Source organism: Dipodomys merriami, unplaced genomic scaffold (assembly GCF_024711535.1).
Source record: "Dipodomys merriami isolate MVZ:Mamm:240054 unplaced genomic scaffold, mDipMer1.0.p SCAF_78, whole genome shotgun sequence".
In the NCBI taxonomy this organism is placed as follows: domain Eukaryota; kingdom Metazoa; phylum Chordata; class Mammalia; order Rodentia; family Heteromyidae; genus Dipodomys; species Dipodomys merriami.
In genome coordinates this window covers 806,563-823,556 of record NW_027206379.1, presented here as the reverse complement: position 1 = coordinate 823,556, position 16,994 = coordinate 806,563, and the positions used below count along the sequence as shown (strand labels likewise).

The 16,994-nt window shown below is 52.7% G+C and overlaps 1 protein-coding gene across 1 annotated transcript; it reads left to right on the top strand.

Moving 5' to 3' along the window:
- Positions 1–3,114: 3,114 nt before the first annotated feature.
- On the top strand, positions 3,115–16,311 carry LOC138818804 (cation channel sperm-associated protein 1-like). The gene is made up of 12 exons (XM_070009941.1): positions 3,115–4,186; positions 6,346–6,558; positions 7,489–7,602; positions 7,716–7,869; positions 8,775–8,866; positions 9,689–9,832; positions 9,982–10,045; positions 10,189–10,261; positions 10,360–10,420; positions 13,031–13,106; positions 15,939–16,053; positions 16,190–16,311. Exons 1-12 carry the CDS (start codon positions 3,181–3,183, stop codon positions 16,214–16,216), a joined length of 2,139 nt encoding a protein of 712 aa, XP_069866042.1. The 5' UTR covers positions 3,115–3,180; the 3' UTR covers positions 16,217–16,311.
- Positions 16,312–16,994: the final 683 nt, after the last annotated feature.

Genomic DNA, 16,994 nt, shown 5'->3' with positions numbered 1-16,994 from the left:
GGACTGGACAAGGTCCAAGGCTCAATGCCTGTAATTCCTGCTACTCAGCAAGGTTGAGATTTGAGGATCAGAGTTCAAAGCCAGCCCAGACAGCATAGTCCAGGAGACTCTCATCTCCAATTCACCAAGAAAAAGCCAGAAGCAGAGCTATGGCTCACATGGTAGAACACTAGCTATGAGGAAATTGGTAAGTGAAAATTCTAGGCCCTGAGTTCAAGCCCCAGGACTGGAACACTCACACACACACACACACACACACACACACACACACACACACACACACACACACACACACACACACACACACACACACACACACACACACACACACACACACACACACATCTCCATATTGGAATGTTAGACCTTTTTTATAAAGCATAAATGTTATTAAGATGTAAAAAATCATGGAAGATGACTAAATCAACTGCAGGTATTACGAAATCTTTACAATAAAATTAACTCAATCTGCATAACTCCCATTTTATGGTGTTGATACCAAGAGTAGGGGAGGCAACTGAGTCACAGCATGAAAATATTATTTTGTTTTGTTTGTTTTTTGTCAGTTGTGGGCCTGAACTCTGGGTCTGGGCACTGTCTCTCAGCTCTTCAGCTCAAGGCTAGTGCTCTACCACTTGAGCCACAGCACCACTTCCGGTTTTTTCTGCTTATGGTACTTAGGAATAGAACCCAGGGCCTCATGCATGTAAGGCAAGCACTCTACCACTGAGCCACTTTCCCAGCCCCCAAAATACTATTTGTTTTTAAAACAAGGTCTCACTATGTAATCCAGGCTGGCCTTGATTTGTAAGTCTTCCTCCTGTCTCTGTCTCCTGAGGCCTGGGATTGCTGTGAACTACTACCCAGATTTTTTTCTTTCTTTCTTTCTTTCTTTTTTTTTTTTTTTTTTTTTTTTTGGGTCCAGTCGTGGGGCCTGAACTCTGGGTGCTGTCCCTCAGCTCTTCAGCTCAAGGCTAGCACTCCACCACTTGAGCCACAGCGCCACTTCCGGCTTTTTTCTTTTTGCTTATGTGGTGCTGAGGAGTCGAACCCAGGGCCTTAGGCATGCAAGGCAAGTGCTCTACCACTGAGCCAACTTCCCAGCCCCCAGATTTTTTTCTTAAGAGACAAAATTTTGCTATGTAGTCATTTGTACTCAATCTCACCATCCTCAGCCTCCTGAATACTTAAATTACCAATGTGTGCCACAATGTCTCGTTTAACTCTTGCTTGCTTGCTTTCTTTGTTCTTTCTCTTTTCTCCTCCTCTCTCTCTCTCTCTCTCTCTCTCTCTCTCTCTCTCTCTCTCTCTCTCTCTCTCTCTCTCTCTCTCTCTCTCTCTCTCTCTCTGTCTCTTTTGCTTGTTCAAATGCCAGAATTTGGCAGGGGAAACTTGGTTGGTCTCCTTGCTCATAGCAAATGCTGGTGTTCCACCAATTGAGCCATGCCTCCAGCCCTTAACTATTTCTTTTCTTTTCATTTTTAGATCTGGAACTTGAACTCAGTACCTGCACTTCTGCTCTCATTCACTACTGAACGGGCTGAACCATCTCTTGTAAGTGGTTCTGAGGTTCCCATCTCTGAAAGCTTCCATTATTGCATCCATGTGCCAACCCACAAGGACTAAAGACCCAAGGGCACCTGCCCAGTGCTCAAAACCCAAGCCCCACATTGCTGGTAGCTCACGCCTGTAATCCTAGTTACTCAGGAGGCTAAGACCTTAGGATCATGATGTGAAGTCAGCCTAGGCAGTCAAATCCCAGAAACTCATCTCCAATTAACCAGCCAAAAGAGAAGGAAAGCTGTAGCTCAGGGATAGTGTACCAATATTGAGTGAAAAAGCCATGGGGGTGCTGGGAAGGTGGCTCAGTGGTAGAGTGCTTGCCTTGCATGAATGAGACCCTGGGTTCAATTCCTGGGCACCACATAAGCAGAAAAAGCCAGAAGTGGCGCTGTGGCTCAAGTTGTAGAGTGCTAGCCTTGAGCTGAAGAGCTGAGGGACAGCGCCCAGGCCCAGAGTTCAGGCCCACGACTGACACCCCCCCCCAAAAAAAAAGCCATGGTGGGGGGGGAGAAAAGCCTTGAGTTCAAGCCCCAGCACTGTCAAGTGTGCGCATGCACACACACACACACACACACACACACACACGACCTAGAAGTTGATTGTGTTTCTTTTGGCCATAATTCTATTCAACAGATGCTCTAGAGCTGGGGGCGTAGTTCACTGGTAGTGTGCTTGCCTAGCAAGTGGGAAGAAAAGGAGAGAGCAGAGAGGGAGGGTTGTGTAGGGGGCGGGGGAGGGGTGTGTGTGCCTGTGCCCAGGGAGAAGAAGAGAAAGCACGGAGGGATGAGAAGTCCTGCCACAAACTGCTCTCTGCCTGCCCGCTGCTGGCACTGACAGGGCTCTGGGAGGAAATGAGCGGTATCTCCTCCATCCCTCTGCCTGTCCGCTGCCTGTGCCCAGGATGGCTGTGACCAAGCACTCAGGAAGCAGCTACAAAGGAATGACCTAGAACCTTCCAGAAGACCTTTGCAGTGTGAGAATAAATTCCAAGGGTAGGACAAGTTCTGCCTGGATTCCAGGAGGAAGACAGGACAGCAGGATCGTTGTGAATTAGACATATGAAGGACGCTAACACCTATCCCAGGCCTTTTGCTTTCTCACATAGACATAGCAGTCTCTCACTGGGGGTGAACCTGAGATTTGTTTTTTCGTGGGGCTTGAACTCAGGGCCTGAGCGCTGAGCTCTTTCACAAAAGGTGCGCACTCTACCACTTGAGCCACAGCGCCACTCCGGTTTTCTGGTGGTTTATTGGAGATGAGTGTCCTGGACTTTCCTGCCCAGGCTGGCTTTGAACTGCGATCCTCAGATCTCAGCCTCCTGGGTAGCTAGGATTACAGGTGTGAGCTAGCTTCAAACTCGGAGCCTTCCATCTCAGCCTCCAGCCCCCCGACCCCCAGGTAGCTAAGGTCATAGGTGTGATTCCCTCCTCCCCCCACCCCAGCGCCTGGCTGGCAACAACGTCCAAGCAAGCAGGTGACATCACAGGGCGGAGTTCCAAGAACTCCGAGTGTGGCCGCGGCCATCCAGCCCGGCTTCGAAGAGAAGAGAAACCCGAGAGAGGACCTCTCGACGCCCCGCTCCGGAGCTCTCGGGGCTCCGGAGTCCCCCACGTCGCCATGGACCAATCCCCCAAGGCTGCGGACGCCTCGGCTCGGCCTCAGCGCCCGTCAGTGCATACCGGCAGCTTCCTCGGGGTGCAGGACCCCGCCGTCAGGGCCCACCCTGGTGGCGGCCTGAGCCCCAGCTCCGGCCTCGACCTTCGCCTCCCGAGCAGGGTGTCCCCCACAGGGTTCTTGGGAGGGCCCCACGTGGGGCCCCCCGTAGGGATCCTCCACCACGCCCAGCACCCCGAGACCTCGCCAGACACGGGGCCCCAGCCCCACGGCAGAGCGCCCCACCACGGGCATGGGCATGGCGCGCACCACCACCCGAGCGAGCCCGGCGTCCCGAGCGCGTCCCACCACGGGCATGGGCATGGCGCGCCCCACCACCCGGGTGAGGCCGGCGCCCCGCCCCACCACGGGCATGGGCATGGCGCGCCCCACCACCCGGGCGAGCCAGGCGCCCCGCCCCACCACGGGCATGGGCATGGTGCGCCCCACCACCCGGGCGAGCCCGGCGCCCCGCCCCACCACGGGCATGGGCATGGCGCGCCCCACCACCCGGGCGAGCCCGGTGCCCCGCCCCACCACGGGCATGGCGCGCCCCACCACCCGGGCGAGCCCGGCGCCCCGCCCCACCACGGCCGGCCGCACCAAGGCGCGCCCCGCCACCACGGGACACCCCACCATCGCGCCGAGGAGCACCCCCCAGACGGGGAACCCCAAGCCAAGGAGGAGGCCGGCCGCGAAGGGTTCCACGCCAAGCTGCCGTCCAGAGAACGGCCTGCCATCAGCCAGGCCGCCATCAGCCAGGCCGCCATCAGCCAGGCCTTCCTGCCGAGGGCCCACCCCAGCATGACGCCCTCGGCCATGCGCTTCAGAGATTCCCTCCACAGCGCCGGCCCGTCCCGCGTGACCATCCTGTCCCGCTCTTCCCGGAGCTCCAGCAAAGTCCACCCCCAGTTCACCACCAAGGAATCAGAAACCTGGCAGGACGAGGAGAAGATTCACAAGCGCAAATGTGAGGGGTTTGCCAGCCCCTCCCTCCCCATCCCACCCCACTTCTTAGTGTCTAGCCCAGATTCGTCCAGACTTAATCCAGGCCCAGACTTCAGTCAGCCCCAGCTGCCGTCAAACCAGGATCCTCAGATACCAGCTTCCTGAGTAGCTAGGATTATACACATTGAGCCACTATCTTGTGGTAATTTTTCCTTCCTTCCTTCCTTCCTTCCTTCCTTCCTTCCTTCCTTCCTTCCTTCCTTCCTTCCTTCCTTCCTCTCTCTCTCTCTCTCTCTCTCTCTTTCTCTCTCTCTCTCTCTCTCTCTCTCTCTCTCTCTCTCTCTCTCTCTCTCTCTCTCTCTCTCTCTCTCTCTCTCTCTCTTTCTTTCTTTCATGATACACCATGACCAGCTTATTGATTAACATGGAGATTATACTTCTGTCCAAGCTGGCTTTGAGCAGAGATCCTCATGATCTCTACCTCCTGAGCAGCTGGAACTAAAGGCACATGCCACTGTACATTCCCTCTCTCTATTCCTCCCTCCTTCCTTCCTTGCTTTTTCCCCCTTCTTTCCGGTTTTTCTTCTTTTTGTGCTGGTAGAGGAGCCGACACTCAGGTCCCTTCACTTTTCCCCTCAAGGCACAGGTCCACTTCAAACTTCTTGGTGGTTAATTAGAGATAAGAGTTTCATAGATGCAGGGCACTGGTGGCTCATGCCTGTAATCCTAGTTACTCAGGAGGCTGAGATCTGAGGATCACAGTTCAAAGCCAACCCAGGCAGGAAAGTCTGTGAGACTCTTATCTCCAATTAACCACTACAAAAAAGAAACAGGAAAAAAAAAGTAGCTCAGGGACAGCGCTCAGGTACTGAGTTTAAGCCCCATGAGAGTCTCCATAGACTTTCCTGCCCAGGCTGGCTTCAAATTGTATACCTCAGATCTCAGCCTCTTAGTGGCCAAGATTACAGGTTTGAACCACTGATCCCTGACCCATCCTTTACTTTTTTTTTTTCTTTTTTTGCTTATGTGATACTGAGGAATCGAACCCAGGGCCTCATGCATGCAAGGCAAGCACTCTACCACTGAGCCACCTTCCCAGCCCCCATCCTTTACTTTTTGAATCTTGCCCCTCTGCAAGCCATGAGTTACATGTTTGGTCACTGCTTTATTCACACATTCACTTCTGAAATACCAAGATTTGTCTCGTGTGCGTGCCTGGCCTATGCAGGCCCTGGGATCACAAGGAGGAACTGGCACAGTCCCTACCTGCAGGGGTTCTAGGCTGCATGAGGTCCATCAATCACAGACAATCCTGTGCTAGGGGCTTGACATCCTCCACATCAAAACATTATTTCTGGGGACTCTGTATCCACATGTCCTCCACTAAATGGCAGGCTGCTGAGGACAGAGCCAGGAGTCAGTACCTTAATGGCTGTTACACAGTCCCCCAGTTCCTCGTAGTCCAACAAATATGGCAACAGTCCCATGAACAAGCAGAGACAGGCAAGTGATGGGCATGAGAAAAGAAGCCAGGAAGAACAAAGAAAGAGGAAAGGGAGGGCTCACCAGGAGGCTGGGGGTGGTCAGGAGAGGCTGGCTGGCCTTGTGTCACTTAACATGAGCACAACACAGAGAGATCCAGGACCAGGCATTTCAGAATCCACTCAATCCCAAACAAGCCAGCCACCGGTGGCCCACACCTGTCATCCTAGCTACTCAGGAGGCTGAGATCTGAGGATCATGGTTCAAAGCCAGCCTAGACAGCAAAGTCCTGTAGATTCTTAAATTCAATGAACCACCAAAGGATATCTGTGTCTCAAGAGGTAGAATGCCAGGCTTGAGCAAAAAAGCTAAGGGACAATGCCCAGACCCCAAGTTCAAGCCCCATTACCAGCACACACACACACACACACACACACACACACACACACACACACACGTGTGCTCACTCTCTCTCACACACACAAGCATGCACACATGCGCACACACATACACACACAATCCCAAACAAGTTGGCCTCCAAACCAGAACAGGACTAGCACAGGGTGATACTAATGTGAGACCAGCAGGTCAGTAGGCAAGATGTTGATGAGCCCCACATCTGGTCTGAGAAGGTGCCTTCAGTTCCTAAACCCCTTCCCCCATACCTGCACAAACTTGACTTTTTGTCCCCTGTTACAGTGGGCAGGATCCCACGGATCCACAAGAAGATTTACGGTGGGAGTCTCGTCCAACAGATATTGGATAAAATATGCGCTATCCTGGGGACCCTGCGGATTATGATTCGGTCATTGACCTACTCCCTGGCCTTTGAAACAATCATCTTCCTTTTTGTCTGCCTTAACACCATCATGCTGGTAGCTCAGACCTTTGCTGAACTTGAGATCCGGGGTGGTAAGAGTCAGGGGCCCCTGTTCCTATGGAAAAGCCATTGATGTGGTCCCTGAGCCTGAGCTAATGATGGTCAATTTTCATAGCCTGATCCTCACCCCTGGGACATCAGTAACTCCCAGTGTTAGCAGAGATGAGGCTCAGGTCAGCCAGATGGGCACTGGAAGTTTGCGGTTCATGGATGCAGCCACCAGGTGGTGCACCTGCTCTAAATATGTTCTGGGTGGGAAAGGTTCTGGGACCTTTGCCTGCCTTAGGGGCCAAAAGACCCCTAGGAAACCCTGAAGTAATCAAAGTAAAATTCTTTGGGGCCAAGTGTGGTGGTTAATGCCTGTAGTCTCAGTGACTCATATGGCAGAAATAAGTAGGAGACACTATTTGAAAAACAAAAAATAGGTCTAAAGTTTCAGCTCAAGTGGTAGAGTATTTGCCTGCCAAGTTCAAGGCTCTGAGTTCAAACTCCACAAAAAAAAAAAAAAAAAAAAAGCCAGATGTTAGTGGCTCATGCCTGTCATCCTAACTGTACAGGAGGCTGAGATCTGAGGATCACAGCTAACAGCCAGCCTCAATGGTAAAGTCCATGAGACACTTATCTTCAAATTAACTACCAAAAAGCTGGTAAGTGGAGCTGTGGCTCAAATGGTAGAGCTCTAGCCTTGAGCAAAATAAGTGCAGAGACAGAGTCCAGGCCTGAGTTCAAGCCCTAGGATCAGACACATACACTTACACACGTGTGTGCACGCACACAGAGTCTAGGGAGCAGAACCTGCCATGTGCAGACAACAAAACTAAGGTAGAGAGTGGTTAAGTCACAGCCATTTACGGGAGAGTCTCTGTATTTGGATCTTTGGGCGATCCCCCTGGGAAGGGGAAGTGGGGGGGTGGTCATGGGATGCTACAGCAGCTCTAAGCAAGTCCCTGGTGTCTCCACAGAGTGGTACTTTTTGGTCTTCGACAGTATTTTCCTCTGCATCTACGTCTTAGAAGCCCTGCTCAAGATCATTGCCCTGGGCCTGGAGTATTTCATTGATCCCTGGAACAATCTGGGTGGGTGGGGCTGAGAATGTAAAGGGGGGGGCTGAACTATGTGGGGTCTCCCTTCAGTGTGGGTTAGGGGTTCAATAGATCCCTCCCCACTCAGGTACCCTCTTTACCCCCAGACTTCTTCATCATGATCATGGCAGTGCTGGAATTCGTGTTTATACAGATCAATTCCCTCACCTACTCCTTCTACAACCACAGCATCTTCCGGATCCTCAAGGTCTTCAAGAGCCTGCGGGCTCTGCGGGCCCTCCGGGTCTTAAGGAGACTCAGGTTTGTACAGCCAAGGTTGTTCTCCCTGAGTGAGGAAAGGGGGACAAAAAGCCGAGGCACCAGGAGCTCAAGCCTGTAATCCTAGCTATGCAGGGGAGTGAGATCTGAGGATCACAGTTTGAAGTCAGCAGGGGGGAAGGAAAGTCCATAAGACTCTTATTAGGAAAACACAGGAGAAAGGAAAAGGAAAAAAACAGACTCGGGCCCCAACAGGCTAGGACTGTTTATTGAGGCACAGCAAGGGGGGACAACAAACTTTCCAGTAGGTATGGAGGTTGTGTAAGGAGGTGGGGTTGGAATTGGGCTTTTATGGGGTCTGAGAAAGGAGACAGAGGTTATTGAAAAGGCTATTAGGGCTGGAAGATGGGGGGTGGGGAGGCATTCAGTTAGGCCCACCATGCAATGTTGACAGCCAGGCTGAAGTTGGATTGCCCTGCCCACACCTCAAGACATCAGCACATACCTGGGGTCTTGCCTGACTTCCATATGCACCTGGGATAATAGAGTGGGAGTCAGTCCTTCAACTCTAACCTCCAATTAACCACCAAAAAGTTGGACGTGGAGCTGTGGCTCAAGTGGTACAGTGCCAGCCTTGAGTGAGAAGAGACAGCCCACAGGCCTTGAGTTCAAATCCCAAGTACCAGCACCAAAAAAAAAAATAGGGAGGGAGGGACCAAGGGACGGATGAATACAGCCCTGTTTCCAAGGAATCCAATGATGAGGGTGAGGAGTTCCAGCCTTCACCTGGCTTTTAATAAACCTAATCTGGGATCCACGGCTGGGATTAATGTCTTGGTTTTCCAGGGAAGGGCTAGGACTTGCTAAATTACCAGCAAATCATGGGTCCCCAGCCTTCCCCCCCCACACACACACTGTTTCAGCCTCTTTTTTACCTCTGCCCACAGCATCCTGACCAGTCTCCACGAAGTGACAGGGACCCTGGCCCGAACCTTGCCATCGATCACCGCCATCCTAATCCTCATGTTTACCTGCCTCTGTATCCCCAGCAGGGAGGCAGAGGGCGGAGCGGGTCCACGAGGGTCTGGGGCAGCGGGCGGAGCCTGGGGTGGGGCGGGGCCACGAGGGGCTGAGACAGCGGGCGGAGCCTGGGGGTGGGGCCGGGGCAGGAGGGGCTGAGGCAGCGGGCGGAGCCTGGGGCAGGGCGGGGCCACGAGGGGCTGAGACAGAGAGCGGAGCCTGGGGTGGGGCGGGGCCACGAGGGGCTGAGACAGAGAGCGGAGCCTGGGGTGGGGCCGGGGCAGGAGGGGCTGAGACAGCGGGCGGAGCCTGGGGTGGGGCCGGGGCAGGAGGGGCTGAGACAGCGGGCGGAGCCTGGGGTGGGGCCGGGGCAGGAGGGGCTGAGGCAGCGGGCGGAGCCTGGGGCAGGGCGGGGCCACGAGGGGCTGAGACAGAGAGCGGAGCCTGGGGTGGGGCGGGGCCACGAGGGGCTGAGACAGAGAGCGGAGCCTGGGGTGGGGCCGGGGCAGGAGGGGCTGAGACAGCGGGCGGAGCCTGGGGTGGGGCCGGGGCAGGAGGGGCTGAGACAGCGGGCGGAGCCTGGGGTGGGGCGGGGCCACGAGGGGCTGAGGCAGCGGGCGGAGCCTGGGGCGGGGCGGGGCCACGAGGGGCTGAGACAGCGGGCGGAGCCTGGGGTGGGGCCGGGGCAGGAGGGGCTGAGACAGCGGGCGGAGCCTGGGGTGGGGCCGGGGCAGGAGGGGCTGAGGCAGCGGGCGGAGCCTGGGGTGGGGCCGGGGCAGGAGGCGGGGCGGGAGGCCAAGGTGGGATGGGAGCCTGGTTTGGCCCTGAACTGCCTGCCCAGTCCTCTTCTCTGTGGTTCTCCGGGCTCTGTTCCGCCATTCGGACCCCAAGCGTTTCCAGAGCATCTTAACCACCATCTTCACCCTCTTTACCCTGCTCACCCTGGATGACTGGTCCCTCATCTATTTGGACAGTCGGGCCCAGGGTGAGTGGCTGGCAAGAGTCAGGCCGGGTGGGCAGACTCTGAAGGCCTTAGCTACCCATCTTCTGCAATGCGAGGGTTGAGGCCTACTGGAAGGGGTGTAGCAGGCGGAGGAGAGCTGGTGGCTTCACCCTTGTCTCCTCCTCCCTCAGGTGCCTGGTACATCATCCCCATTCTCATGATCTACATCATCATCCAGTACTTCATCTTCCTCAAGTGAGAACCCCACTTTGCTGCCCAGCCTTTCCCCCCTAATGCGCTCCCCACCCCCACCCCCTGCCCGCTAAACTCAAGGGCAGTTACAGGACTTCTCCTCTGGCATCTCCTTTGAGAGTACCCCACTGTCCCCCCTTCTCCAGCCTGGTGATTGCGGTCCTAGTGGATAACTTCCAGATGGCTCTACTCAGAAACTTAGAGAAAGTGAAGCAGGAGGTACTAGGGAGGGAGGAGAGGTGGCATAAAAAGCTAGTGCTCCAGGACTGGAAGAAAAGAGTTCCAGCAGGACTAGAGCCTTTCCCTCCTTGTCCCAGAAAGCTGCCCAGATCCATGAGAAGCTGCTGGACGACTCCCTGACAGAGCTTAAACAAGCAGGTACCTGCCCTGCCCCCCCCTCCTCTCAGCCTCCCTCCACAGCCTGGCACCAAATCACAGGCTCAGTTATTAAGCACTGGAATCTGAAATTCAAGAAGACACTCTAAGTTTGGAACCTTGGTGCAAAGGATTTCAGGACAATCCTGCAAAAGCCAATTCATCATCAATTTCTTTTTGGGGGGTCAGTAGTGGGGCTTGAACACTGGGGGCCTGGGCGCTGTCCCTCAGCTCTTCAGCTCAACACTAGTGCTCTACCACTTGAACCACAGCACCACTTCCGGTTTTCTGAGTGGTTTATTAGAGATAAGAGAGTCACCAACTTTTCCTGCCCAGGCTGGCTTTGAACCGAGATCCTCAGATCTCAGTCTCCTGAGTAGCTAGGATTACAGGCATGAGCCATGAGTATATTTCTTTTTGGATAATGTCATCCCTTCCTTTCCTTTCCTCCATTTCCCCCCAATCATTAATTCTTTTCTTTTTTTAATTGTGAAAATACTGTAAAGAAGGGTTACAATTACATGGGCAAGATAATGAGTACATTTCTTTTCTTTTTTGGGGGGGGGGGTCTGGTCATGGGGCCTGAACTCTGGGCCTGGGCACTGTCTCTTAGCTCTTCAGCTCAAGGCTAGCGCTCTACCACCTAAGCCAGAGCGCCACTTCTGGCTTTTTTCTTTTTGCTTATGTGGTGCTGAGGGATGGAACCCAGGAACTCATGCATGCAAGGCAAGTGCTCTACCACTGAGCCACCAATGAGTACATTTCTTATCAAGCATTGTAGCCTCCTCCTTTGTTTCCCCTTCCCATCCCTTCCAATCCTCCCCCCACCCCCCAACCCAATCCTCCCCTCCCACCTAATCAATTCTTGAAAGACACATTTAGAAAATAACTATCTTGTACAATTATGATTCACCAAATCTCCATTACTGTAATAACAGAAAGTTCATAGCAGCTGGGCTTCAGCAGATCAAGTAAAATCCCATAAATGAACCTTCTCGGTTCTGATTGGATCATGCACCTAATTTTGAACTAATCACTGCAGGCTGTGATTGGCCAGGCTGTAGTCTGTCATGTGATCTCAGAACTGAGGGTGGGACATGGTCCCAATTAGACATCATGCACTGAACCTGGGAGGTGGTGGTTCCTCTGAAAAACTAGAACAATAGCTAGGGAGTAGAACAGTAGAACATTTGCCTAACATGCAGGAGGTCCTAGATTCTATCCTCAGCTCCACAAAAATTATATGGCTAGTGCCAGTGACATGCACTTGTCATCTCAGTTATTTGGGGGGGGGCCTGAGATCAGAGGACCATGATTCTAGGCCAGCCTGAGCAGAAAAGTCTTCAAGACTCCATTTCAACAGAAAAAGCTGAGTGTGGTGATATGTATCTATCATCTCTGCTATAGCAGAAGTAAGCAATACACAGACAGAGCTGGGCAATGGTGGCTCATGCCTATAACCTTACCTACTCAGGAGGCTGAGATCTGAGGATAGCAGTTCAAAGCTGGCCCAGGCAGGAAAGTACATGACCAGGACTGACACACACAGAAAAAGGCAGATTAAAGCCCAGACCTATGCAGAAAGCAAAACCTTATCCTTATCTTAAAAATATGCTGGGGGGGGGGGCCTGGGAAGGTGGCTCAGTGGTAGAGCGCTTGCCTTGCATGCATGAGGCCCTGGGTTCGATTCCTCAGCACCACATAAGCAAAAAAGAAAAAAAAAAGCCAGAAGTGGCGCTGTGGCTCAAGTGGTAGAATGCTAGCCTTGAGGCTGAAGAGCTGAGGGACAGCACCCAGGCCCAGAGTTCAGGCCCCATGACTGGACCCAAAAACAACAACAACAACAACAACAACAAAAAAGAGTTTAAAGCTCAGAGTTCTAGGCCCCACTATCAGCACCATAAAAAAAAAAGGGGGGGGGCTGGGAAGGTGGCTCAGTGATAGAGCGCTTGCCTTGCATGCATGAGGCCCTGGGTTCGATTCCTCAGCACCACATAAACAGAAAATAAAAGCTGGAAGTGGTGCTGTGGCTGAAGAGCTGAGGGACAGCGCCCAGGCCCAGAGTTCAGGCCCCACGACCAGATCCCCCCCCCAAAAAAAAAAAGGGCAAGATGCATGACTCAGAGCCAGGCCCCAGTGGCTCATCTCTGTAATCCTAGCTACACAGGAGGCTGAGATCTGAGGATTGTGGTTCAAAGCCAGCCTGGGCAGGAAAGGCTACGAAACTCTTATTTCCAATAAACCACCAGAAAACTGGAAGTTGTGCCATAGCTCAAGTAGTAGAGCACTAGCTTTGAGCTGAAAAGCTGAGGGACAGCGCTCAGGCCGAGTTCAAGCCCCATGATGGACAAAAAAGCGATGCATAACTCAGAGGTAGAGCACATGCTTAGCAAGTGTAAGGCACTGAGTACTACCAAAAATAATAATATTAACTTATCAAACTAAGGGAATAGATAAATGAAAGAACAAAGTCACTACCCATTCCATGCTTGAAGATATGACCTGTTTAGCACATGTTGGATGGAAAATCCCTTAAGGCAGCCTTATGCCTGACATATGGGGTTCTTGTTCCCCCTCAAAACCTGACACACCTCCCTCTCTCTCTCCATGCAGAAAATGAAGAAATCAAGAATTCAATTGCCTTGGGAAAGGAGTTCATTGAGAGAAAGTTCGGGACCATGACAGAGAAGTGAGGAGTCCAAAGGAAGGGGAGGCCTAAGGCTGGAGGTCTGGGGGTTCTCACAGGACAGTGGCTGAGCTGGGAGGGAATGGGATGTTGTTTAACTCTCTGGAAACAGAGTGGAGCATTGAGGCCTTTGCCCATGCCAACAAGTGGGGCATGAGACCATGGGTGGCCCATGGCAGGGCAGGGCAGGGCCCAACTTTAAGAAAACAGGACTCCAAGTGGCCCTCCCTGATGGACCAGCCCAGAAGACCAAGGGGAATCTTGACTGAAGATGGAAATTGGAAGTCAGCAGGGGCAGACAAATCTGTGAGATTCTTCAATTAACCACCAAAAAGCCAGAAGTGAGGCTGTGGCTCAAGTGGTAGAGCACCAGCTTTGAGTAAAAAAGTGAAGGGAAGGCCCTAGGAGTGTGTGGCTTAGTGGTAGAGTGCTTGCCTAGCATGTATGAAGGTCCTAGGTTTGATTCCTCAGTACCACATACACAGAAAAAGCTGGAAGTGGCGCTATGGCTCAAGTAGTAGAGTGCTAACCTTAAGCAAAAGCAGCTCAGGGACAGTGCCCAGACCAGAGAGAGAGAGAGAGAGAGAGAGAGAGAGAGAGAGAGAGAGAGAGCGCAGATGGCAGATAACAGCTAGGTGGGTAGACAAGAGTGGGGGATTGTAGCAGAACATTTTGGGCATAAACCTGGCAGCTAGATGATTAACCCCCTTGCTGTTTATTCTAGCGCTCCATCTGTGTGTCTAGGGTCCTTGGCATGGCCTCTGCTTCCTGATTCTCAACCTCTACTCCTGTGAAGTCTTTCTGGAAACTGTCTGTAAACTGAGCCCTTCTCATCCTGTCCAATCTGGCTTCAGCCTGGCTCCCACAGAGCATGTTGGCAGAGCACTGGCATCCTCTGGGCTCTGCTCACCCTGAGAGTCCAGGCTCTGCGGACTGGCCTGCAGGGCCTTCGTGATCAGTCTGTGCTAGCCTCCATTGTGCCACGTTCCACACAACCCTGCTTTGTTTACATCTCCCAAACACGGCACATGGCTTCCAACCTCCAGGCCTTTGGCCTTCTCTGTGAGGGTTGTCCAGTCTCAGGTGACAGGAGTGAAGAAAGGCCATTCCTGTTTGCTTCACTTCTTGGGGCCTCCTCTGCTCCATCTCTTTGTTCTAGCACCTGGGACACCACCCTGTTCTAGCTCTTTTCTCTTTTCTCTGGGTGCATGGTTCTCCACTGCTCAACTTCACTGAGAACAATCTTTGTTTTCTTTTTTTTTCCTGGTCTGAACTCTGGGCCTGGGTACTGTCCCTCAGTTCTTCAGCTGAAGGCGAGCACTCTACCACTTGAGCCACAGCGCCACTACTGGTTTTCTGAGTGGCTTATTAGAGATAAGAGTCTCATGGATTTTTCCTGCCTGGGCTGGCTTTGAACCTCGATCCTCAGATCTCAGCCTTCTGAGTAGCTAGAATTACAGACTTGAGCCACCAGCACCTGGTAACATACATATTATCTCTCTCTCTCTCTCTCTCTCTCTCTCTCTCTCTCTCTCTCTCTCTCTCTCTCTCTCTCTCTCTCTCTCTCTCTCTCTCTCGGTCTTTTTTTTTTTTTTTGGTGGAAGGCAGACTTGAACTTGGTACCTTACACTTTCACTCATTGGCTAGCGCTCTACTAACTGAGACATGCTTCCAACCCAGGAATATTTTTCTCTTCTGAGTCTAAGCTCCTGCCATAGTTTCTTCTCACTGACACTTTCCATCCCCTCACTCCCTGAAGCAGGCTTTTCTGAAGCCTGCCCCGGCCTTCGGGGAGTGACAAGGCGCTGCTGGGTGGAGCACTGAGCCCCACCTGGCAACCCCTCTCACGTGCTCGTGTTAGCTCCATGCTGCTCCTACCAGGAGCCCTCCAGGCCCCAGCACGGGGTGTGACTTCCCTCTTGGGAGCCTTGAGCACCCCATGTTTATACTATGTATTGTGCATGGGTGGCTGTCTGGATCTGAGGGGTGAGGCATCTTAGTCATCTTTTATGTCCTTGGCATTCCTTGCTCATTGTTTCCATGGTAGTTGGCGGGTAGATTGATAAGATCTAATGGGTTGGTGGATGGGTAGGGTGGTGAGTGAATGAGTGGGGGGTGGGTGGGTGTTTACGTGGGTGACTGAGTGCCCAGTATGGCAAGGGCCACACCTTGCCCATGGGTGGGTGGCTCTAGAGAAGAGCAAGTGGGTGAGTACAGGTAGGAGCAGTGGTGGGATTGGTGAGTGAATTGATATAGGTAGGCAGACGGTTGAGTGGTCCATGTACAGAGAATGGGGCAGGCAGATGGGTAGAAGGAGGAATGAGTGATTGGAAGGGTAAAGAGTTAAAGGGTAAAGAGTCAGCCACCAGTGGACCATGCCTTTAATCCTAGATACTCAAGAGACTGAGATCTGAGGATCAGGTCTTGAAGCCAGCCTGGGCAGAAAAGTCTATGAGACTCTTATCTCTAATTAACCATCAAAGAGATTAGCACTCCCCTTGTGAGTTTGCACTCTACCACTTTGGTAGAGTGCTATTTGGTAGAGTGCTAGCCTTGAGCACAAAAGTCAAGAATAGAGTCCAGGTTTTGAGTTCAAACCCCAGGCAGTACCAACACGCACGCGTGCGCACACACACACACCAGTTAATGCCAGAGCCTCCATGGTACAGGCAGACATGGGGACCTTGTCAGGTGTTGGGAAGGAGACATGTGAGAAATGGAGGTCTAGGGGGATGGAAGTTTTAGGGGCAGACTGGCACAAAGAGCCATGGAAGGCTCTGGAGGCCCAGAGGGCACCGAGGCAGCCAGCCTAGCCCTTGCGTCTGCCCCATGTAGGCAGCAGGCGCTCCAGTTCCAGTTCCTGCAGCTGGTGGCTGCAGTGGAGCAGCATCAGCAGAAGTTCCGTTCCCAGGCGTCTGTCATAGATGAGATTGTCGACATTGCCTTTGAGGTGCTGCCTGCAGGGCCTGGGAGGGAAGCTGGGGAGAGGGGCTTCTTGGAGGATTCCTGCCCAGAAGTGGCAAGCCACAGGTGGTGTTAAGTGCTGGTACCTATTTATTCCGCCTCCTGTCCAACCTCTCCCACAGGCTGGAGAAGAGGACTTCACTCAGTGACCGTGCAAAGTGCCACCAGATACAGAAAGACAAGCAAGCAAGCTGCCCGTCAGGGTGGAAGGGGACTGCTGGAATGATTGTCTGGGCCCTGTATAGCTGGGGTCTCAACAGAGTTTTTTAAACCCTCAGTGGCTCTGTGTCCTCACTGGCTGGGCCAAAGCACAATGCAAAGGAATTTCTACCCCTGTGCACAAATCATGTCTAAAAGGTTGTTCTTTTGTTTTAGTTAGTCACGGGGCTTGAACTCTGGGCCTGGGCACTGTCCCTCAGCTCTTCAGCTTAAGGTGAGCGCTCTACCACTTGAGCCACAGTGCCACTTCTGGTTTTCTGGTAGTTTATTGGAGATAAGTCTCATGGACTTGCCTGCCTAGGCTGGCTTTGAACCACGATCCTCAGATCTCAGCCTCCTGAGTAGCTAGGATGACAGGCATAAGCCACCTGCGCCCAGCTTATTCTTTCTCTCTTTCTTCTTCTTCTTTTTTTTTTTTTTTTTTTTTGTATCTGTACTGATACTGGGGCTTGAACTCAGGGCCAGGATGCTTTCCTTTAGCTTTGCCACTCAAGACTAGTGCTTTACACTTGAACCGCAGCTCCACTTCCAGCTTTTTTGTGGTTAACTGGAGAGAAGAGTCTCTCCGACTTTCCTTTCTGAGCTGGCTTTGAACAGTAATCCTCAGATCTCAGCCTCCTGAGTAGCTAGGATTACAGGTGTGACTTATGGCACTGGACCAAAGGGGCTTTTCTTGACTCTCCTCTGACCTCACCAGGGCCCAGCATC